At 41.7% G+C, this 23,741-nt stretch overlaps 1 protein-coding gene across 2 annotated transcripts in view; it reads left to right on the forward strand.

Annotated features, from left to right (window-relative positions):
- itpr2 (inositol 1,4,5-trisphosphate receptor, type 2) overlaps positions 1-23,741 on the forward strand; it is a 58,797-nt gene that overhangs the window by 2,282 nt on the left and 32,774 nt on the right. The window contains exons 2-35 of one of the 2 annotated variants that reach the window (XM_017423025.3): positions 6,353-6,423; positions 6,614-6,732; positions 6,847-6,933; positions 7,789-7,947; positions 8,824-8,922; positions 8,997-9,080; positions 9,186-9,332; positions 10,989-11,084; positions 11,820-11,864; positions 13,673-13,824; positions 14,482-14,581; positions 14,681-14,841; positions 14,921-15,062; positions 15,415-15,573; positions 16,501-16,673; positions 16,895-17,014; positions 17,251-17,433; positions 17,577-17,828; positions 17,914-18,061; positions 18,430-18,577; positions 19,015-19,202; positions 19,295-19,418; positions 19,510-19,567; positions 19,668-19,833; positions 20,041-20,208; positions 20,515-20,601; positions 20,692-20,820; positions 20,928-21,050; positions 21,181-21,378; positions 21,499-21,750; positions 21,888-22,013; positions 22,187-22,315; positions 22,606-22,726; positions 22,967-23,145. In XM_017423025.3, the coding sequence (XP_017278514.1) occupies positions 6,353-6,423; positions 6,614-6,732; positions 6,847-6,933; positions 7,789-7,947; positions 8,824-8,922; positions 8,997-9,080; positions 9,186-9,332; positions 10,989-11,084; positions 11,820-11,864; positions 13,673-13,824; positions 14,482-14,581; positions 14,681-14,841; positions 14,921-15,062; positions 15,415-15,573; positions 16,501-16,673; positions 16,895-17,014; positions 17,251-17,433; positions 17,577-17,828; positions 17,914-18,061; positions 18,430-18,577; positions 19,015-19,202; positions 19,295-19,418; positions 19,510-19,567; positions 19,668-19,833; positions 20,041-20,208; positions 20,515-20,601; positions 20,692-20,820; positions 20,928-21,050; positions 21,181-21,378; positions 21,499-21,750; positions 21,888-22,013; positions 22,187-22,315; positions 22,606-22,726; positions 22,967-23,145 (4,693 nt within the window). The remainder of the gene's footprint in view (positions 1-6,352; positions 6,424-6,613; positions 6,733-6,846; positions 6,934-7,788; positions 7,948-8,823; positions 8,923-8,996; positions 9,081-9,185; positions 9,333-10,988; positions 11,085-11,819; positions 11,865-13,672; positions 13,825-14,481; positions 14,582-14,680; positions 14,842-14,920; positions 15,063-15,414; positions 15,574-16,500; positions 16,674-16,894; positions 17,015-17,250; positions 17,434-17,576; positions 17,829-17,913; positions 18,062-18,429; positions 18,578-19,014; positions 19,203-19,294; positions 19,419-19,509; positions 19,568-19,667; positions 19,834-20,040; positions 20,209-20,514; positions 20,602-20,691; positions 20,821-20,927; positions 21,051-21,180; positions 21,379-21,498; positions 21,751-21,887; positions 22,014-22,186; positions 22,316-22,605; positions 22,727-22,966; positions 23,146-23,741) is intronic. The other variant, XM_017423024.3, reaches the window with a different exon arrangement.

Here is a 23,741-nt window from a genome sequence, read left to right on the forward strand (position 1 = left end):
ACGTCAACTAAATTTCTTATTTTCTTTTTCTCTTTTGGACTAACGGTTAGCGAACTCTCTGAAACGCGTCTCAAACCCTTCTCAGTTCAGTTTCCGTGAGTCGGAAAGTGTGAAAGATGTGAGACAACTTTGGCGACCTACGGAACCATATTCTTACTAAATGGAAACAAAAAGAGAAGAAGCTGCAACATAACTGAGACTTCAGGACTAAACTTCGGCAAAAAAGAAGTCATTTTCAGGAATGTCACAACTTATCCGGAGTAACATATGTGCACATTTGTGTCTTCAGTACCAATTTAACGTGATTCCAAGTGAAAATGAGATTTTTATGAATTTTTTTTTCCTTGACCTCATCGCCAACAATCGCTTCCCAGAGATTAACAGAGAAACCTGAGTGGACGCTGTGGTGCAGCTGATCCAAAATATAATATAAATACAAAATCCAAAAGTCTCCAAAGTGCATGAGAACATGTAGAGCCCTCAAAGCAACAGTTCTGATCTTTTGAAGATGGATTCTGTGAACAAGTTTATGATTAATACTCATCTTACTTGTTGTAAGTTGTCTTAAAGTGACAGCAATCCATTTTGGTCTTAGCTCTGCTTGGCCTGGTCATAAATCCGATCAAAATTAAAGTCTATTCCACTAAAATCAGGTCATTCAAACAGCTGTCTACAACAGGTAAGATGTTGTTTGTTCATAATCATTCCACAGAACCACACTTCAAAAGATCCGACAGCCTTTAGGGCATCTAATAAAGGTCTTTAATAGCTTCATTCATGCTAAATAAGTGCTAAAATAGGCTAACCACTTAAAATCAGTGAAATTGTTGTTTTAATTGCTTGTAGATGAGAATTAAGCTCATAATAAATTTTAAGGCCCAGCATTCCTTGAGGGAATGCATATCGCCCGCCGCCTTTCATGCCAAAGTTTTAAACTAAAATGTTAAATTATATCCAGTTATTCATAAGAAATTTTGCTAACAGCCAGACAAAGACTGACTCCACCTTTTGTCGGTGAGTGATATGAGTTGGGCTTTGTTGTAATTTGAGTGTTTTTCTGTTCTTTTAAAGCTTTAGTGGGTGAAGTGGGTCAGGCAGGTGTAATAAACTTTATTACCTGCCTAAATGTTGAGTCGGTTGGTTAAAGTTCCTCCTCGCTGCGTGGCTCAGCGCCCGGTGGTTTCCGGTTGCTCTGTGGCCTCTGAGTCTGCAGAATGACTGGGGAAAGATGGACCGTCCCCTGAGAAATGACTGTGCGCCTTCGTCCTCGCTTTGTATTTATCAATGTCATATCAGATCCACTTCCCTTCCTCCTACAGACGGCAGTTTCCTGTCACAGATTCGATGAAAGCTTGTTGCCTTTTTACCCACAGCTAGTTTGCATGAAACAGCGTTCCCCGAGCCATAGCGTGTCGGCGTGTGGACACAGTCGGCTCTTTACCTGAAAAGAGTCCCTTGTTTGCAAAAGGCTTGTGATGATGCAAATGTGAGCGGCTGCAGCGTGAGCGGGCGCTGCGCCTTTCAAACACGCACAGAGTGCCCGGCACCGATTGTTTCTCACCCTCTGTGGTTGTGGAGTGGAGCGGTGGAGTTATCTTATCGGGGGTTCTTGCCCCGTGTATTTATGATGAGGAGCCTGCAGGAGCCTGGCTGAGCTGCAGGCCCTCTGGGAACGCTGTAACCTCAGCTGCACCGGGCCGACCGGGTCCATGTTTGCTCAGGATCAGCTTCAGTGTGCGAAGACCTGAACAATTTGCTTTTTACTTTCTCAAAAGCAGCCTTCTTTTCGCTTTGTTTCAGATTATTTGACTTGTGGATAAAGAGATGCTCGGTGAGATGCAGATAAGATTAAAAGCTTTGCACTCCTTGAGATATTTTGCTAACAGGCAGGCAGGGTCACCTCCAAGAATTAACGCTAAAGTTTTAAGCAAAGATTGTACACAGTCTGAGCTACAAATACACCAAATCTTTAGCACAATATGTGGGAAACTGGTTGTGTTATAGCCACTTTTGTGTTTGTGGCGGCCATCTTGAATGGGTACATCCAATAATTATTTTCTGAAAGTTTTATAAAAAAATTGTTCAGTGGTTCACGAGGTATTTTGCTAAGAAACAGACAAAGTTGACTCCTAATAGTTTACGGCAAAGTTTTGAACAAAAATCTTCTGCAATCTGTTATGCATGTGTGCCTGTGTCTGTTAGCGAAATATCTCAGAAGTCACTGGACTGATTTTAATGAACTTTTCAGGAGCTAGCCATTGGATGTACATCTACAAGTGATTCCCTGATGGAGTCAGCCCAATTCAAGATGGCTGACCCTAAACACACACAGAAACGGCTGTAATTCAGTCGGTTTTGCAGATTCGGAGCTAAAATGAGTGCTGCGGTAGCTGAGACTGATCCCCAGCACATGTTAAGAGTGCTAGCACACACAGAGACGTAGGCAAAAAAACATTTTCAGTTTCATTACTGCTTCCTGCCTCTAAGTGTGGGATGTAAATAGAGCTGCTTTTTACTTCTGCAAGTTGAAACCGGCTCTAAGAGGCCCTGATGGCAGAATCCTGCTCACAGTTTAGTCATTCCTCTGCTGCCTTTATTAAACGCCTCACAGAGGAAACCCGACCTGCTCGCTCGTGTTCAGACTGACACAATAACACTGAACACACACACACGCAGCAAACAGGTATTATTAGCCTGTGTGTACCCGGCCTGGTGGACTTATCTGTGGTTCATGTTTAACTCAGGTACAGAGGGTCGGGCCCCGGCGAAGCCTCTCTCTCGCTCGCTCGGCCGAGTTACTTATTTATGAGCTCGGGCCACTTTTCTTGAGCGACTTCCTGTTTGGCTACTTAGCACTTGATAATGTTTCCTGTTGTTTCTCGCGCAGATGTGATTCTGATACACGTCTGAGGGGAATCTTAGAGAGCTGGGTGATCAAGCCCCGCGCTGTGGCAAAAAAACGGAAATGGCTCCGCTCGCTCACGCGTGGCCGCCACCTTTGTGTGAATCAGAAGAATTGTGCGTCACATTGTGTTTCTCCTCCGTGGACGAGATGAATGGATGTGCTTGTTGTGCAAAGGGGTGGAGATGAAATGTAATTTAAAGGCTTTTAAATCGAAATTCACAACTTAAAATCACTAATTAGCCTTTTGATTATCATCTATTCATTGTGTGCCTTTGACTGCCACCGTATGAAAAGTGTTTCTCCTGATAATTTAACTTTAAAAACATTATTTTAACTCAGCGTGACTTTCGTAAACCTGAAGGGTGTTCTGTAAAATACAAAGCTTCTTTTCACTCGTTTCTAAAAGGCCAAGGCGAGCGATAATGTTTTTACCCGTGCCTGTGTGTGTTTGTCTGTGGCTGAAATATCTCCTGAACTACTGGATGGATTTTAATGAAACTTTCAGGAAGTAATCGTTGGAAGAACACGCTGAAATCTTGTGACATAATGATATTTTCAAGGTTTGACCAAAACAGCTTCAATGTTTTTTTTTCTTCTTTTAAACACAAACTGGCCTCGAGAGAAGCCTTGGTGTTTGACCTCGCCTCCAAATCCATCTTGTTAATGTCAGCCGATGCTTATCGGAAAACAGAAAAACTAGAAGTTAAAAGTCGGGCCCACAAACAATATTAAATTTAAAAACATACAAATTTATCAACCCTCAGCTAATGTCACATCAGAACTGAGCTCAATATCTGTAAAAGTGACTGAGTTATTGCTATTTTTGTGTCGGCTAAGGTTGATTAGCTGTGGCGGCCATCTTGAATTGGATAAAAACAGATCTCATGCAATCAGTTGGCTCTCAGAGTATGTGTTGAGGATGACTCTCAACTACTACCAAACCAAATTTTAGGTCAGTATCTGTAAACTGGCTTGAATTTGATCGTTCATGAGATATTTTGCGTGATAAATATGATGTTTTTAGCTGTCCTCCTCAGAGAATGGTTCAGTGAGCTGTGTGAGATTGTGTTTCATGCAAGGTGTCAGATATTTGCGCTCCTTCAGTGAATGCTACTTTTTATTTTCTTCTGGCGTCTCGATGCTCATAACAGTGCCACAATAATCTAAATCCACTATGGGCACCAAGGTCAGTGAGAGTCCATTGATTTGGCTAAATGCAGTTCAAGCTGAAGCATCTGAACTCAATTTAAACAGAAATGGAATAAATTGGCCTGTGATTGATTGCAGTCTAAGCAGTTCTTTGCAATATCAATATTCAGAATCATCTTTATTGGCCAAGTTTGTGTGTAAAAACAAAGAGTTTGCTTCTTTACCAGGCGCTCACAGACATCAAATTTATACACACTTAGAGGAAATAGAATAAGATAGAAAGGAACAGTATGTACATGTAAGTTTATCTGACTGCTATCTGTAAGGATCTATTGTTTTTATCAGACAGACAGCCTGGGGGAAGAAACTGTATCTGTGGTGGCTGGTTTTTGCTAATACTGTCGGCCTGAAGGTAGGAGTCTGAACTGCTTGTGTCCGGTATGTGTCGGGTCTACAGAGATGTTCCCAGCTCTTTTCCTGACCCGGTCAGCCCCGATGAGCTTCTCTGCAGACCTAATTGTTGGCTGCAGCCTGGATCTGTCCTGTTTTGTGGATGAGACAAACCACACAGTGATGGATGAGCATCAGACAGACTGAATAATGGCCGTGTAGAAAATGACCAGCAGCTCCTGTGGCAGGTTGTACTTCTTATGTTACCACAGGAAGTACAGTCGCCGTCTGTGTACGAGGGCCCTTTCAGGTCCAGAGAAAGAGTGGTTCCTAGGAACCGGAAGTGATCCACAGTAGACACAGTACTGTTGAGGATGGAGAGAATTAAAATTGAACCCATTGATGCTGCACTAACAATAAGTGTTTGTGCTTCACTAAAAAAAAAAGCTGCCATGGCTCATGTTTACTGCCATAAGCAAAGTGTTTGCAATAAACATTTCATGTCCGTTTACCCCCCTCATTTATTCATATATGATGTGAAATGGGACAAATAATTCATTCAGTTTTGGGTGACTTGCTTGTACACACACACACCTACATAATTTTTTCACACGTCACGTTGGAGTTTTGACTCTGTAACGATGAAAACGTGGAGACATCTCTGGCGTTTGAAGCTGCCATCAACAAACAAATAAGAAGTGGTGACATGTGGGGGGGGGGGACCAGGCAGCAAGTAACTGGGTGACTCTTTTTGTTTGCCCTTTAACCAACCTTTTACCGACACCCCACGTGAAAGCTGCATTCTGTTTAACTTTGAACAAACCTGCCGCTCGGAGCAGATTTCCCCACGTCGGATCAAAGCCCCATGAAAAAGAGGCTCGGCTCCGCCCAGAGATGCTCAGCGGCACGTCAGGTTCAGAGCTGGGAGCAGGTGAATATCTGTGGGCTGGTTTTATTCTCTCATGTGGTTCCAGCAAAGCTCTTCAGCCTGCAGGTGGCTCGTCAGCGTCCCATTCAAAGGAGTGCTGCATGAGTTTGCATTTCACTGCTCTTCAGTTTGAAGACTCATCTTTTTAGGCTGGCATTTGGGGAGCGTCCTGTTATTGTTATCTCTTTTTTAAATTTATTTTGAAAGGTGCTAGAAAAAGTTTCAAAGGTGAAAGTGCGGTAGTGTTTTTGCCCGTGCGTGCAGGCGTGTGTACGTTCACCATCTGTTTACTGAAACTCTCTCATCTATGACTGAATCACTTTATGAGTCATTCAAGATGGCCTCTTCAGCTGTGTAACCTTGCTCTAATTCAGTCTGTTTTACATACTATTTGGCGCGGTAGTAGCTGAGAGTCAACCCCCACTCATACTCTGAGCCCTAACTGATTGCCCTAATTATTGGAGTCAAACTTGACTGTCTGTTAGCAAAATATCTCATGATCCACTGGATGGATTCTAATAAAACTCTCAGAAAGTAATCACTGATTATTAGTCTACAACTGATTAACTTTTGGAGTCAGCTTCATTAAAGATGGTTGCCTCAGGTAATCAGCCTCAGCAAACAGTTTTGCAGATATTGATATAAAGTTAGTCGTGGTCGTAGCTGAGAGTCATCTTGAAAGATCACCTAATACCGCACGAAGATTGCACGTAACTTTATTTACATCGTCGGACCAAAATGGCTTTCCCTGCATCCCTTCTCATCAGAAGATGATCTCAGTTTAAAACAAGGAGGTGAAAGGTGGCGGGTGATATGCATTCCCCTTCAAGGAATGCTGGGCCTTTGGATGAATTGGTTTTCAGACCAGCTGATGTGTTTTACTGGCTACTGGGTGAATTTCCTAAAAGTATCTACCATAATAATGTGTTTCAGAATAATTCTAACGCTAATTTATTGATAGTTTTTGCTCTCCTCTCCAGGCTTGTTGATGACAGATGTGTGGTTCAGCCCGAAGCCGGAGACCTCACCAATCCTCCCAAAAAATTCCGAGGTGTGTAGGAGTTTACTTGAATCATCAACACACACATTTTATTTGTCACGATGTGAGCTTAAGAAGATCTTCTGAGCGGTTAGGAGACGCTTCAGGAAGCTGGATAAAAATGCAGTTCTGCCACATGACTTCTGAAAGTTCTCTTCCTTCGTTGACTCTGCTGATCCTGAATTCATCCCGTTTCCTGCAGACTGCCTCTTCAAGGTGTGTCCCATGAACAGATATTCGGCCCAGAAGCAGTTCTGGAAGGCAAAACAAGAAAAAAAAGGGAACATCAATGCAAAAAGGGAACTGTTTAAAAAGTTACAGGTATACCCCTTTTTTTTTTCCCAAACCACAATCTGTGCCCGTCTATTTCTTTATCCTTTTGCAGATTTACCATTTCTTTTGTTTGTTTTTGTTTTTGTTTTGTTTCACTGTCAGCATGCTGCAGAACTGGAGCAGAAGCAGAATGAAACGGAGAACAAGAAGCTCCTCGGGGAAATTGTCAAGTACAGTAACGTCATTCAGGTAAGATGGATCTCTCCAGCAAACACCTGCGGTCTCCAGATGTCCTCAGCAGGTACTCTTGTTTTTGTCTTTATGTTTACGGAGCGTTTTGTTCCCGTCGTTCAGCCTCTCAAACCTCCGACTGGTTTTAAAGACAACAGGTTCTGTTTTCTTTGGCTGATTGTTGAGCTCTCAGAGGAAATCGGAAACACCGGGTCAGGAAACATTTGGACTTAACAGGATTTTTGTTAATTTAGCTCTTTAAAGAAGCATGTTTATAATTCACAGTTTTATATGAGCTTAAAGGGGATAGTCTGGTCATTTTTGACGGGATGTTCTGTCTAATATTTATCAGTACACAGTACTTTATGAGCCGTGACACTACATGAGCTAATATTAAACTTCTGAAACAGTTTTTCTCAACCAAACAAAGTCTGCGTTTCTACGTGAACGTAAGCGTTCTGAGTTCAGACATGTTTGGGCCAAGGATGCTTTCTTTTTCATTATTATTTTTTTTTAGTAGAACTAAGAAATGTTGTGTACATCACCACACACACCTCTGGAAATAGTGACTTTTTAAATAAAAGTTGATAAATACTTCAGGATTGTAGCTGTACTCTAATAAAGAATCTCATCATAGTGTAAGTTTTTAGATGGAAATGAACCTTTATTGTACAAAAATTAGAAACTTCTGAAAAGTTCTGGAATCTTTATTACTGTTGATTAAAACACACTGAAGAAGCTAAACAGAAAAAAAACTATTTTGCTTATTGTTAGGTTATTAAAGCAAAATCCTCAGTTTGCTCTGAGACCTGACTGTGATTTAAAAGCTTCCTCCAACACTGTCCTTCACGGGTCTAAACTCTTCGGCCACAGCTCCTCCACATCAAGAGCAACAAGTACCTGACCGTGAACAAACGCCTGCCTGCGCTGCTGGAGAAGAATGCCATGCGGGTTTCCTTGGACCCGGCTGGGAATGAGGGCTCCTGGTTCTACATGCAGCCCTTCTGGAAGCTCCGCAGCGAAGGAGACAACGTAGGTCCCCCCCCGCCCCGTCTGCTTTCCGATCGCCTCTAGGCAGACGTGAAAGTACCACAAATAAAGCCTGCCATTCCTCTGGTTCTGCAGGGGACTGTCAGTTCCTTTGTCCCGTTCCAGTAACAGTTCTGATTTTGTCCTTCTCTTCTGGCTTTAGCATCCTATGATTGAAGGTATTGCTCCTGATTGTGCATGGTGTTTGTGCATCGAGTTAGACACAGAATGAAGTGGAAAACCATGGATGTAACACTCTTTTTTAAAAAAAAAAAAAAAAGCATGCAGACTTTCAGGTTTTTATTTAAACTTCTTTAGCATTGTTTAGACAAAAGGCCCCATTGTTCTGCAGCCACAGTGTGCCTGAGTGTGGCTGCAGACTTACAGAGCATGTTTTATACAAGTCAATCCTGGTCCTCAGGGCCACCATCCTGCGTGTTTTACTTGTTTCTCTGCTCCAACACACCTGATTTGAATCAATGGGTGATTAACAGGCTTCTGCAGAACATGAAGAGGTGATTTAACCATTGAATCAGGTGTGTTGGAGCAGGGAAACAAGTAAAACATGCAGGATAGTGGCCCTCGAGAACCAGGATTGGCCACCCCTGATATAAAGTAACAGGTTTTAGTTGCTGCATTCATATCCCAAACCATGATATGAATGAGCCTTTTTTACTCCAAACAGCTCAGCCACTCTTCCATGTGAACGCCAGCATGTTACGTTATCACTCTTGTTGAAAAACACACAATGACGTTCAATAAGCTGTTTGCATGGATGCACTTCTTTGCTCCGCTTAATTTGTGTGACGACTGCAGGAAAAGTGTCCGATCCCCGAGTGCCCCGCTTGTGTTTGACTCTTATCTGTCACTGGCATCAAGGTGGTGGTTGGAGACAAGGTGGTGCTGATGCCAGTGAACGCCGGACAGCCCCTCCACGCCAGTAACATCGAGCTTTTAGATAACCCCGGCTGCAAAGAGGTACGGCTGGTTCACACAGTTTGTCTCCATCGGTTTGGTCCAAATTTTCACTTTTCTGTTTTTGTTTTTTTTAGGTAAATGCGGTGAACTGTAACACCAGCTGGAAAGTCACCTTATTCATGAAGTTCAGTGACTACAGGGACAACGTTTTAAAGGGGGTGTGTTTCATTTTCAAACTTCGGCCTGTTTTTTAAACTGACATACTCTTATATTATGATTTTTAAATATTTTTCTTTAACGTTGTGCATGCTGTCTTCTGTCAGGGAGACGTGGTGAGGCTGTTTCATGCTGAGCAGGAGAAGTTTCTGACCTGTGACCAGCACAAGAAGAAGCAGCACGTCTTTCTCAGGACGACTCTGCGGCAGTCTGCCACCTCAGCCACCAGCTCCAAGGCCCTCTGGGAGGTCGAGGTAAAGCACCACCGATAAAATAAACATTTTTTTTAATTATTCATTAGGTTTATGAACTATTTTCACACAGAAACAACAGTAGCTATTAAAATGTTCTCTAATATTGTGACCCATTATGTCGGTGTCATGTTAGAAAACTGATCTGCTGCTTTTATTTTATTTTTTATTTTTCTGTGCACACACGGTCAAAGTAGGTTAATCCGATGTGATGAGCTAAAGGGTGTGGGTGTGTGTGTTCGTTTGTCCACTGTGTTAGCAAAATATCTGAACCAACAGATGGATTTTAATAAAATTCTCAGAAAATAATCATTGGATGTACATTTACGAAATACGAAATAAATAACTTTTGGAGTTAACCCCATTCAAGTTGGTCACCACAACTAAGCAGCCCTAGTGAACACAAAATGACAATAACTGAGTCAATTTTAAAGTTATTAATGAAAAATTTAGTGTGGTAGTAGCTGAGAGTCACCCCCAACTAATACTGTAAGCATTAACAGATAGCACAATATCTGTCCTTAAAAGTTTGCACTTTCCTATTGAAGTCAATTCTGTCCGTCTGTTAGCAAAATGTTCCACGAACCACTGGACTGATGTTAATGAAACTGTCAGAAAGGAAACATTGGGTGGACGTCTACAACTGAATAACTTTCGAAGTCAACCCAATTCAAGATGGCCACCACAGTCAGTTGACCTTTGGAAATGCCAAGTTTGTCTTTAGCTCAACAAATTGTGCAGATAATGAGCTAAAATCTGGCGTGGTAGAAGCTGAGTCTTCCTCAACGCATACTCTGACGCCATTTATAAGGTTTGACCAAAATGGCTGCAAGTCTGTTCCTTCTCATCATAAGATCGTCTTAGTTTAGAGCTCTGGCATTAAAGACAGCAGGTGTTATGCATTCCCTCAAGGAATGCTAAGCCTTGAATTTATTTGTGTGTTTGAATTGTCCCTGACAGGACCAACATAATTTGTGGACTAAATGAAACCGTACAAAATACATTTCCTATTTTGGTTACAAGTAACAAAACCCTAACCCTAACCCTAACCAACAAAACCTCTCCTGGAACCAGTTAAACCAGCTAAATTACAAACTTAATTTATGATTAGACACACTGACCGATTGTGTCGTAATAACCCTTTTGTGTGACAGGTCTGGTTTTCTGTCTCTGCTGGCGATTTTTTTTCTTTGTAATGCCATCTATTGTTCCTCTTATGTGCAAATTAAAAGTTCCTGTTGTTGTTGTTGTTCCAGTTTGTGCCAAAGTGCACATAAGTCACCATATCCGCTGCTGAAATGTCACTGTACCAGTATGAAAAAACAAAACAAAACACACATTTATGTTCAGCGGTGATAAGTTCAAGAATGTTTGCGTAACAAGTGTTTGAAAATCAAAACGTGCACTAAGGCTTTTCTAACTTTCTGACCTAACACTAAGCCACTGAGCTTTATATTCAAGAGAAATGATTCTTTAACTAGTTTTATACTGTTTATTTTTGTCTGAACAGATGGAGAAACTGATTGTTTTTGCAGTTTTATACAGTATTTTTGTAACAGAAAACAAGCGGTGCAATGAAGCGTCTTTTTGCATGACTAAATATAACCACTGACTGAAAGTGATGCTTCCACATGCTTAATGCTTCTCGTTTTGTGACAGGTCGTGCACTCCGACCCCTGCAGGGGGGGAGCCGGTCAGTGGAACAGCCTTTTCCGATTCAAGCACTTGGCAACTGGGAATTACCTCGCCGCCGAGGTGAGTCCTAGTTTTATTTTTTTCTGTTCTCGCTCCCATATGTTGCTGTTTGATGGACTGCACAGAGCAGCTGTCAGAATCGAGCACATTTTCATATTAGGAGGGGGGCGTGTTACACTTTTATAGCTGAGAAATGCTTAACGCTGATATCTGAGAAGCCGCTGCACCGCTGTGCGCCGCCATCCTGAAAATGAAGCTTGGTATTACAGTCTAAAACTATTATACCATGGGCGGGGACCCCACCCACCCCGCCCATGAACTGTTCTCCTTCCGCCCTTCAGACAGGATGCTTTGCATCCTGAAAGCTCCCAGAACTAGGGTTAGCAGAGGCTTCGACCCTGAGGCTGTGAGGCTCATGAACTCTGGGTTTAAAGCTGTCTACTTTTACTGTTTTTAATGGCTGTTTGTTTTTAATCATGTTTTAATGGAATGATCTTAAATTGAGGCTTAATTGAAGGATTTTAGGTTATTTACTGTCAGGGATTTTAAATGCTTGTACCTGGAGAACATGCTCTCATGTTTTTAACATGTTGAATGACAATAAAGACTCTATGCTTTTCTATTTATAGTGAGCAAAGCTGAAGGGGGTTTTGGATAATGTGCTGTAGGTGGCAGTATTCCCATTGTTATGCCTGCTATCTCACATTCTTTGCAGCTGCTGAACAGTTTGAGAGTGCAGGACTGTTATCAAAGCTCTGTCACACTGAGGTCACTGACTGCTACATTTCTCTGCAGGCGACCCATGAATTCAAAGACAACAAATTAGAGTCCAAAGGCGAGGTGAGTCCAAGCGTCTGACCTCACAGGCATTACGCTGCGGATCACAGTCAGATTTTTCACACCTGTGTGCTGAATTCATGATGATAAATTATGCCATTGTTGAAAATAACAATCCCTACATTTTTGCTCTTAGATGATAAACTCACGACCAGTGTAGGAACTGACGTAATTATTTGTGTTTCAGTGAAAGCAACAATTATCTCAGCAGTTAGAAATTCGAGGCCCCCTCTCCGTCTCCTCATCCTTTGGTTATGCAACACCACTTGTTAAGTTCTCCCTCGGCTCCCTCTGCCGACTTCTTTATACACACACAGACACGAAATCTGCCAAACTCTGAGTCTACATCCAGACATTTCTTTCAGCTCGCTGCTGCCTGGCACATTTGTATTCTGGCAGGGTAAAAAAACACAAACTCTCAGCCCTCGCCCACTTTCTTCTGCACATGCTGAATTCGAGACTCACAGGGGGCTCCTTACATAACGTCTGGGTGTGTGTGTGTGAGGGGGGGTGCCCAGCAAGAGGCGATGAAGGGGAGGTAGACGTTCTGTCTGCTCTGCTTCACTCGCCTGTGTTAAACTGGTTGGGTGAGTCACCAGCGGAGAGGGAGGGGAGGGAGTGGGAGGATGGAGAAGCTGAGGCGAGGAGCCAGCTCTGGGGAGCTTCCCATTGACATGCAGAGAACAGTAGCAGAAATGAACCCTTGCCGTTATTTGTTGCATCTGCAAAACCGCAGCAGCTTGTAACTCCAGGCAGAGAAAAAGTTATGGCTCTCTGGCTGCACGTCTGTATAATTTGATACCTCGTTAGTGTAAAATGCTGTCACAGTACTTTGGCTCACATCCATCTGTCCTCAGTCATACAGCTGTATCCATCAATATTCATCAACAGTAGAGCTCATTTGTCAAAAGTTAAGGATGGAAGGACAAGGCAACTTGACACTAAGCGTGCCGTGCTCCCCTCTGGGTCTCGTAGATTTATTTTTAGGTTAACTGCGATTAGGATTTTAAAATACACCAACATATATTTTATTCAAGCGTGTAACATTAAAGCTGTGGCTCTGAGTGGTTTGTTTTGAGGGTGTCTGAATACAGGAAGTGTTTCCAGCAGAATCCCACGTTTTAAATGGCTGCTGTTGCATTTTGTCCCCAAACCTTTTAGTGACAAATACTAAATGTTTCTAATTGGCCGATCACTTACTGCTCCTGTAGGTTTGGGCTTTAGCTTGAATCACTTTATGCTTATGGATCCATCGCTTAAAAAATCGAATAAGATTATTATTATAAATAAGATTATTTATACCAAAAGAAAAAAGGAAATTTAGCTCAAAAATGCAATCTGCAAAATGAACATAAATCAAAAGTTTTCCTAGTTGCAACCTGTTCAAGTTTGGCTCATTTAAAATAAAAATAACTACTAAGTATAATATCATCATTCACTACCAAAGGTCTTCACCATAATTTGTAATAAATGAGCAAAATCAGCAGAATCATGTTTTGTTGCCAACAATTACGAGTTGTAAACAAAGGCGAGGAGCAGTTGCTGTTTTCTGACACCACTGTTTACAAAAACCTGGATGAGTTTGAGTTACAGAACCCCCCTAAACAATCATTTAATGATGTAGAAATTGTGTTAGAAGCATAAAAGTTTGAACAAAAACCATAAAAAAATGACATATCTTGACAGCTAGTCTGGCTTTAACATCTAGTGTTTTCTACAGTCGGTTTAAACACCGTTGGGACAGGAAAAACATCTACTAGAAGTGCCATTTACTGTAAGTTTTTCAGCACACCACACTATCTTCTCTGCAGAATGAAACAGATACTGTGTTCTCCAAAAAGAAGAGTCAAGCTGCAGAGAAGATTGCTTTTGTCCTGGTTTCTGTTCCCCACGGGAATGACATCGCCTCCCTGTTTGAGCTGGATGCCACCACTCTGCAGAGGGCTGACTGTCCCGTGCCCAGGTTTGTTTCTCACATTAAGGGGAAAACGCCAATTCCAATAACTATTATATCATAAAATTTAGTATCATATCATAAATTGCATTGTTTTTCTTATGACATAAAAAACTGTTTATCTTATTGTTTATTTATTGTATATTTTATCATATATCTAATATCACATTGTATATTGTTGATTATATTATATTGTATATGATGGCTCATATAACACCTTGTTTATTATATTGTATCTCATTTATCATGGATTGATATTGTATTATGTCAAAGTTTATCATATTGTACATCATATATTGTTTATTCTCATTTATCATATTATATTACCTATAAATTAAACTTCTTGTTATCAAATCATATTGCATATCATAACATGTTTATCATAGTTTATCATATATCTTTTTGCGTCATTACATTATCACATTGTAGGTTATATTGTAGAATCATTGGAGTTATCAGAGATTCACTAAACGCCACAAAATTTACCCTGATAGTTCATACAGCTGTCTTATTCGGGCATAATTAAAGCCAGGCTGCTGGTGGAGCTTAAATATTTTATGGATTAATATCAAGCTAACTGTTTTACGCAGATGTACAATTTTGGATTCAACATCTGGTCAGTATGAAGTAATATCGCTGTTAATAATTTGTCCCACCTCTCTTCAGAAACTCCTATGTGAGACTCAGGCACCTGTGCACAAACACCTGGGTGACCAGCACCAACTTCCCCATCGATGAAGAGGAGGATCGTCCGGTCATGTTGATGGTCTGCAAACACACGCACACACACAAACACACACATACACACACAAGCTACAGGTACAGGGATACCTGACTTTCTCGTTTCATTTGTTTTTTACATCAGATTGGCACCTGTCACTCGAAGGAGGACAAAGAGGCTTTTGCCATTGTTTCTGTTCCCCTGTCGGAGGTCAGAGACCTGGACTATGCTAACGACGCCAGTAAGGTCTTGGAGTCCACTGTGAAGAAACTTCAGCATGTCAACATTACTACGAATGAGAGGAGGTACAGACTTTTAACGGATGACAGCAACCGCAGGGGTGTGTGCATAACTTTTATATTTCAAGTTACGTTCTGCCTTCAGGTTTGTGATTACACTGTTAGAAGACCTGGTTTTCTTTGTGTGCGTGGTGCCAAACCACGGACAGGACGTTCTGTCTGTGGCCACCTCTACACCAAACCGCGAGAGGCAGAAACTCATGAGAGAACAGAACATCCTCGCTCAGGTCAGCGTGAGTAAACCCTACAGCAGTGGTGTCCAATCCTGGCCCTCCAGGGACGCTATCCTGCATGTTGTTGTTGTTTCCCTGCTCTTCAGCAGGTCCTCAAGCTCTGCAGAAGCCTGTTAATCATTCATTCAAACCAGGTGTGTCAAAGCAGAGAAACATCTAAAACATGCAGGATAGACACCACTGCCATACATGCACAGATACTAATTAATCTGAAGTGTAGATATTGTAATTATAACCTTGTTTCAGTAACTACAAATTAACGCCAATAAGTGGGTGCATTTAAGTATTTTTCAGCTGTAGATCCTTGAATTGGACTTGATCTGTAAATCTGGTTTCCTGTTTTTAGATATTTGGCATCCTAGAAGCTCCATTTGCAGATAAAGGCGATGGTCCAATGTTAAGGTTGGAGGATTTGGGAGATCAGCGCTACGCTCACTTCAAGTACATGTTGAGTCTTTGCTACAGAGTGCTGCGACACTCCCAGCAGGACTATCGCAAGAACCAGGTATCATATGAGCGCTTGCGCCATTCCAGCGGGCTGCTTAATGTTTAATGAGACTCATTAATATTTAATAATCAGGAACATGCAATCTGGTTAAGAGCAAGATGACTTCTTGGGGAAATCCATCTTGGATTTGAGAAAATTTGGCTGCACTTGCAATGGATGGTCAATATACTGTATTGCATGATGCACAAGTGTCCACTTCGCGATCTATTCGCAGTTTTAACATAAAAACCCACACATGTACAAGAAAATGGCTTTTAAATAGCTATCCACAGTGACCACTATGCATTAAAGGGTTAAAGAGAAACTTAACTTAAATGTAGATATCCATCTAATGTTCTTCACTCAAGTTATTTTCCTTTTTACATGATTAAATCAACGAGCCTTCCTCATAAGTCAGCATGCTGCTTTCAGGAAAAAAAAACGCATTCAAATTAACCATCGTTGCTGTGAATCGCTTTGTTACATGAATGCAGCAGATTTTTATTTTTATTTTCAAGTTGTTAGTGTCATTTGCTCTATTCCATCCGAACAGCACCAAATCATCAGAAGAATGTATGAACTGCAGCTGTGAGACTGATTGTTTAACTTTCTCACTTTCATTCAAAATAACCATAACCACACATATATTTTTAAGTTGTTTAGAGATGTCCGACCTCACGTGGACCTGTATTAGCTTTAAACCTGCTTGTCATCCTTTTTGACATTTTGAACTTTAAATTGGTAATCAGTACGATAATTAGATTAACTGACTCCATGCTTTTAATGAAATAATCACCAGTTGTAGTCACTGAATAACCGCAAAGGGGTTTTTATTATTCAGCAGCTAAGAGGACGCATAGTCACTCCGTGTTACACGACTCTACTTTAAGAACGTGGACTGTACATCAGAAATGATCAGAAATGTGTGTTTCTTGTGACACGTAGGAGTATATAGCCAAGAAGTTCTCAATCATGCAGTCTCAGATTGGGTATGAAATCCTGGCTGAAGACACAATCACTGCCCTGCTGCACAACAACCGCAAGCTGTTGGAAAAACACATCACAGCCAAAGAGATTGACACCTTTGTCAACCTGCTGAGGCGCAACAGAGAGCCCAGGTGAGATGTGCACACCTCCCTGATAACTTCCTGTCCTACTTTATTGTAACAATATAGAAATTGTGATTTAAAAAGATTATTATTATCATTATTTGTTGCCTTTATATAACCTTACATTCCATATTAAGGTGTTGCAGTGGACTCCATACTCATAAATGCAGGTTTTATATAAATTTTAGGTGTTGGGACATTATTCATTCATGTCTCCTCTGCTCTGTCAGATTCCTGGATTATCTGTCTGATCTCTGTGTGTCCAACAAGACCGCCATCCCAGTCACACAGGAGCTTATCTGTAAATTTATTCTGAACCCCTCCATTGCAGACATCCTCATTCAGACCAAGTGAGTCACACCCACTGCTATCTATATTTTAAGCATCTTGTCATATTTTAGTTTCTAATATTTAAGCCTGTTTAAACATGCAAACGCTCTCCACAGGGCGTGAGAGTGCCGTTTTCCTCCAGTGTGTCTGCCTCTTTTGAAATGGATATTTTCTGCAGCAGCAGCTCTATGTCAGCGTTATAGTAACTAACTGCTTTATGTGGCACACACTCTCCCTCTGTTTTACTCTTCACTAGACTAATCTCTAACATAGAGCCCGCTATGGATTCTTCCATGCTCCCAGAAGAGGGGGAAGAAGACGATGTCTGGCTCTACTGGATCGACAACAACAAGGAGCCTCATGGTAAATCCATTCACCATCTGGCCCAGGACGCGAAGGACAACAACAAAGTAGATGCAGATATCATTACCTACTACAGGTGATTGTGGAACTTCTCAGCTCATTCAATGTGGTTGATCCTTAAACCATCAGTAACAAAAAAAAAGCTGAAATAAACAAACAGGAGCCGGTGCGTTCCCATTTTCTCCTTTTTCTGCCTAATCCTACGAACCTCTTCTTCAGGTACCAGCTGAACTTGTTTGCTAAAATGTGTCTGGACCGTCAGTATCTGGCCATCAACCAGATCTCCAGTCAGCTGCCCGTGGATCTGATCCTGCGCTGCATGTGCGATGACTTCCTGCCCTACAACCTCAGAGCCTCCTTCTGCCGCCTCATGCTGCACATGCACGTGGACCGCGACCCGCAGGAGTCGGTGGTTCCGATGCGCTACGCCCGCCTCTGGAACGAGATTCCCTCCAAGGTCACCATCAGCGGGTGAGCATCTTCTGCTTCGGGAGACTTTTGGCGTTCTGACCGAGAGCGTCCGCTCACCAGGTGTCTGCGTTGGCTGGTTCCGCAGGTTTGAGTATGACTCCACTGACAGCTTGAGAGAGGAGATGAAGAAAAAGTTTGCTCCCACCATGGAGTTTGTGGAAGAATATCTTAGAGATGTGGTCAACCAGTCTTTTCCATTTGGGGAGAAAGATAAAAATGAACTCACACAAGAGGTAAATAAACTCTGCGTAGGCCCGGAGCCTGTGTGGGATGTTTTGTTATGGTCTGTGGCTGTCACTCTTGTTTCACCTTATCACTTTATTTGAACTGGCAGTCATTATTTTACAAGCTACGTTTGTTCATCTGCATAAATGCAGCTAGATAAAAATACCAAAAGAAACAAATTTTCATCATATTTCTTCTGAATAGGCTGTAAGTAATAAAACTGTTCAAGGCTTTCTTTATAATATTGTAAACAGGACAGAAAAGTCTGCTATTTAAACTGTATGTTAACTCAAACTGAACAAATCTGGCGCAGCCTTTAAATATTCTCAGTGTTCTTGAAACATTAAATATCGGATGTTTCTGTTCTCTCTGTTAGGTGGTGAATCTGGCTCGAAAGATGGTTTACTTTGGTTTTTATAGCTTCAGTGAGCTGCTGCGCCTCACACGCACTCTGCTGGCCATCCTCGACATCGTCCAGCAGCCGCACCACTTCGTGAACAACTTCAGCAAGAGTCCAGAGGCTGGTCAGTGCATTTTTACGTGTTTTTATAAGTGCATTTTTGAAATACGAGTTTATCAGTTTGTATGTTTTATAGCAAAGATGATGAACAGACTCCAGCTTTTTTGATGCATATATTGATGCAGCAGTTCAGTGTATGCACTTTGTTATTTTTTTTATTTATTTCAAGTAGAATGGCTAGTTTTAGAAATGCATAATAATTACTTATTAGACCTGCAGATCTGAGGGGTGAAAAAAGAACAAATTTAGGTTGTGTGTTTAATAGAACTGGAGGGTGATAATATTATACATATACCTGAAACTCCTGGAGCTGGTAAGCATTTGTTGGCCTGTTTGTTTAACCTTTTATGACGCACGTGCTGAAACTTTCACACCACGTGAATAAAGGACGCTTTCAGAGACGCAGAAAGAAACGGCTGTCAAAACGAATGTCCTCTTTAGGCAACAACGTCCTGCGAACGATTCACGGTGTTGGAGAAATGATGACCCAGATGGTGATGAGCCGAGGCGTGCCACACAGCATGCCCAACGTTCCCCTCTCCCTGCGCTACGAAAAAGGGCGCTTCATGCCGGACAACGAGGACGTCATGGTGATGGACACCAAGCTGAAGATCATCGAGATCCTGCAAGTACGCACCACTGCTGAATGTTTTGTCCCTCCCCCCGCCTGATTAATGTCCGCGTTTGATTCATAGTGGTGCACTTTTTGTGTCCCTGTCAGTTCATCCTGTTTGTGCGGCTGGACTTTAGAATCACGCACCTGTTGTCCATCTACAAGACAGAGTTTGGGGAAAAGTCGCTACCTGAAAACTCTGAGTCTTTGGCTGAAATCCCTATAATGACATGTGAGTTCTAAAGAAATACTTTATTGTTATCATGTCTTTATAATTGCAGTTTTTCACATTTTAATGGCTTTTATTTTGCTTTTGTTTTTAGCTTCTGAGCCAGACATAGATGAGATTGCAGTAAAAGCGGAGAGCATGTTTGCAGGAAGGTACGTAAAGATGTGCTTGGAAGTTGACTCGTGTTGTTTTTCTTTTCCCCTGAAACATTCATACGCAGTTTAAACGATGCGCACCTCTGTGTTTTTTTAGCTCTGAATTAGGTGTGGGCGAGCTGGATGACGAAGGTGGCCGCACGTTTTTGAGGGTTCTCATTCATCTCATCATGCAAGATTACCCACCGCTGGTGTCCGGATCGCTGCAGCTCATCTTCAAACACTTCAGTCAGAGAGCTGAGGTGCTGCAGGCCTTTAAACAGGTACTGACACGGAGGATCCGACATTTCAAGGAGTGTGACATCATGCATATCCAAACTTCAGTGATTTTTCTTCTGGTTCATGTTTGGGTTAAGAGAGTTCAGCAACTATAAACTAAAATACTGATTTTTTTTTTTTTGTGTGTGTCTTTTCAGTCTCTGTATGTCTGATGTATAATAAATGTTTTTTTTTTTTTTTGTGCATTTCAGGTCCAGCTTCTTGTGTCAGAGAAGGATGTAGAAAACTACAAGCAGATCAAGGCGGACCTGGATCAGCTGCGTCTGACTGTGGAGAAATCCGAGCTGTGGGTGGAGAAAAGTGGGGGTTATGGCAGTGAAGACTTGGAGGTCAGACAGGGCAAAGAGCCTAACATGGAGGTACTGTTCTGACTTTTACCAGCGTAGTGTCCTGCAGAGTGCAAACTCAGTTTTAACATCGAGGCTGTGACTCTCTGGCTGCCAGGCTAAAGACAGCCCTGAGTCTGTCTTACATGTCTTAACAGGGACTTTTATTTTGACCAATCAGGTTTTTAATGCACGTTTTTATATCGCCATCTTTTATTTGGTTACCCTTTTCCCTTCACTTTGATGTCAGACAACATATAGAGATTGTTGCACTTCTGAAAATTCATTCACAATTACCAAGTTGCTCTAAATACTAAATGTTTGGCCTGTTGTTTCCAGGAGATGGTTCTGAGCCCAGTTCAGGACGGGGAAGTGAAACCTCAGATTGACAGTAACAAGGGAAACAATTATAACATAGTTAAAGAGGTGAGAGACACGTCTTTGTGTTATTATTTAAGTAATGTGGTTTTCTACAGGTTTGGTCTGGAAAAATGTTTTTTTTTGCCTCATCTTTAGATCCTCCTGCGTCTCAGAAAGTTGTGTTCCACCGGTAAGAAGCCTCGTGTGGAGCAGCTTCAGAGGTTGCTGAAAAACATGGGAGCCCATACAGTGGTGCTGGAATTGTTGAAGATCCAGTATGACCAGGTGGGAAACATAATCAAGGACGGGCTAAATTACTTATCATAACAAGGATTGTGGGCATCTTTCTGTTTCTGTAAATGTATCTGCTGTTTTCTTGGTTTCTTCCACAGACTGACAAGAAGATGGAGGAAATCATGAGCCTGGCTAACAGCTTTTTGCAAAACTTCTGCAAAGAAAACCCTCAGAATCAAGCTCTTCTACATAAACACCTGAATTTCTTCCTCTCTTCTGGGGTTTGTTGATTTGACCAGTCTTTGTTTATCATCTTATCAGCACATTACACAAACTGCATCTTTTTCTTGTCTCTGCCTAATGTTTAAAGTTTTACCATCATCCAAAATGATCGTGGCTGTTTTTTTACAGCAGACAATGGAGACGATGCGCCACATCTTCATGAACAACTACCAGCTGTGCAACGAGATCAGTGACCGTGTGGTCCATCACCTCGTCCACAGCATTGCCACGCAGGGGAAGCACGTTCAGTGCCTCAAGTTCTTGCACACTATTGTGAAAGGCGACGGGAAGTATGTGAAGAAGTGTCAGGACAAAGTAATGACTGAGGTGAGGATATTTCACTTTTCACCTTATAGTATAAATAAGATGATATATAAGTAAACTTAGGCACTACTTTATACAGCAGTGGTATTTTTGCGACTCCTTCTGATCTGTTTGCGTCTCCAGCTGGTGAACGCCGGCGAAGACGTGTTGGTGTTCTACAACGACCGCTCCTCGTTCGCAAAGCTGGTGGAGATGATGTGCTCTGAGGAAGAGCGGGCAAACAAGGACGGAGCTCTAGCCTATCACAACGCACTCGTGGACCTTCTTGCTGCTTGCACCCAGGGGAAGAACGTCTACACCGAGCTGAAATGCAACTCTCTGCTGCCGCTGGACGACATTGTTAAAGTGGTCACTGATGTGAACTGCATCCCAGAGGTAGCCCCCCCCCCGCACGCGATATTTCACAGCCTAAATATATATGGCGTAAATTATTCCGGTCATGATTCCTTGCTTCGTCTCTGATGTTGCAGCATCCCGACCTCTTATTTCTTTATATATATTTTTTCCTTTAGGTGAAAACTTCATATGTGAACTTTGTGAATCACTGCTATGTGGACACAGAAGTGGAAATGAAAGAGATCTACACCTCCTCCCACATATGGAGGCTTTTTGACAACTTCCTGGTGGACATGTCCAGAGTAGGTCTCATATTAAAAGGTCACACATGAACCACTTATTCTTTCTTTAATGAGGCAGTGTACATGTCAAGATTCACAAAGACTTACTCAAAAGCCTAATCTGCTCACATACCGAGCATGAAGCCGTGAGATGAAAATGAGCTTATAGAGAATGTTTTGTTTGTGTTCTTCAGATATGCAACACTACCACAGACCGTGGTCATGCAGATTTGGCCCTGGAGAAGTACGTGACGGATACAGTGATGGCCATAATCAGTGGTTACTTCAGCTCACAATTCCCCACTAAGGAGTCCAACCTGAAGGTACCAGTTTTCATCTCTAAAAAGCAAATAGGTGCTCAAACTTTTTGCTGTTTTATGGGACGAATATTTAACGGCATACTGCCTTCGTCACTGCACGTTCACCTCGGATGGTCAGGTTTTATGGCAGACATTCTTAAACTTAGAGGGACTTCCTGAGGTGTGTTTTGTTATTCGTCCACAGACCATATTTGTGTGATCTTAGCTGGCTTTTCTCTTTTTTTTTAAATTTTCTCTGCACTTACATCCTTTTAAGCAATGGCAATGCTTGCTTTTTATTTTTCTTTTCGCAGAAAAACCAGTCTGTCTTTATCAAGCTGCTCCAGTCAGCCTTCAGAATTTACAACTGCAACTGGCTCAACACGGGTCAGAGGGACAATATTGAAAACTGTATCAAAACCCTGGCTGACGTAGGTGAGTCATGATACACAGCTGTTTAATTCTGATGGATACCATATGAAGTATATATTTAATGTCAGTTCATTGGTAATGGTAGTTATATTGATTACAGTGAGAGTTTTTCCAGCACCTTTTATAATAATAGTGGTTTTAATATCTTTTTTGATCGAACTGGTAATAAAATGCACATTATTAGAAGTTCATCTGTATCAACAGGCTTGCACTGATGCATCATTTTCCATGTTCTTTCCTCAGCTAAGGCCAATGGCATATCCATTCCTGTTGACCTGGACAGCCAAGTCAACACCCTATCTCTTAGGGTCCATAGCCACATGGTGAAGCGAGCTGTCAAAGACTGGAAGTTCGCTCGAACGCGGCCTCGTAAGGATGCGCCCCTACGACTGGAGTACATGACCGTCATCGAGAAACTGCAGGTGCAGTTTGTAAAAGTGTACCACTGTGAAGTTTAAAGCAAGCAACAGAGTTAGCTTTTATTCCAATAGAGGAAATAAATACATATTTGTAAATTATTTGTTGTTTAAATGTTTTAAAATGATAGTTCAGCTCTTTAGAAGTAGGGTTTAGTAGAAACATTATGAACTTTTAATGTCTTACCTGTTGTAGGTAGCTCTTTTAATGATTTGAGTTTGGAGAAATAAAGTTGAATTCTGATTGAATTGACAAGCTAACAGCTAGTTTGACACCAAAGTGTATTTCTGCGCCTTAAAACAACTACAATATCAAAAATGTCATTAAGATTTATGCATATACTTTATAAAGCTATTTTATAAATCTTTAGACCATGCTCAAGTTTGTATTCCAAATTACTCTGGCAGACATTTTATGATAGTCCTAGGCTGCACAGGAAGTGCTGCAGCTAGCTGCCACTGCTTTTGATTGCAAATAACGGGAGAATTCTACGTGAATAGCTGTATAATGCAAAATTGACGGTGATATAAAGGTTTATGAAATAAGCTTGGCACTAACTGGTGTGATTTTGTTTGAGTCTGGAGTTGTATTAAGATCTCAG

The sequence above is a fragment of the Kryptolebias marmoratus genome, linkage group LG11 (genome assembly GCF_001649575.2).
Source record: "Kryptolebias marmoratus isolate JLee-2015 linkage group LG11, ASM164957v2, whole genome shotgun sequence".
NCBI classification, from domain to species: domain Eukaryota; kingdom Metazoa; phylum Chordata; class Actinopteri; order Cyprinodontiformes; family Rivulidae; genus Kryptolebias; species Kryptolebias marmoratus.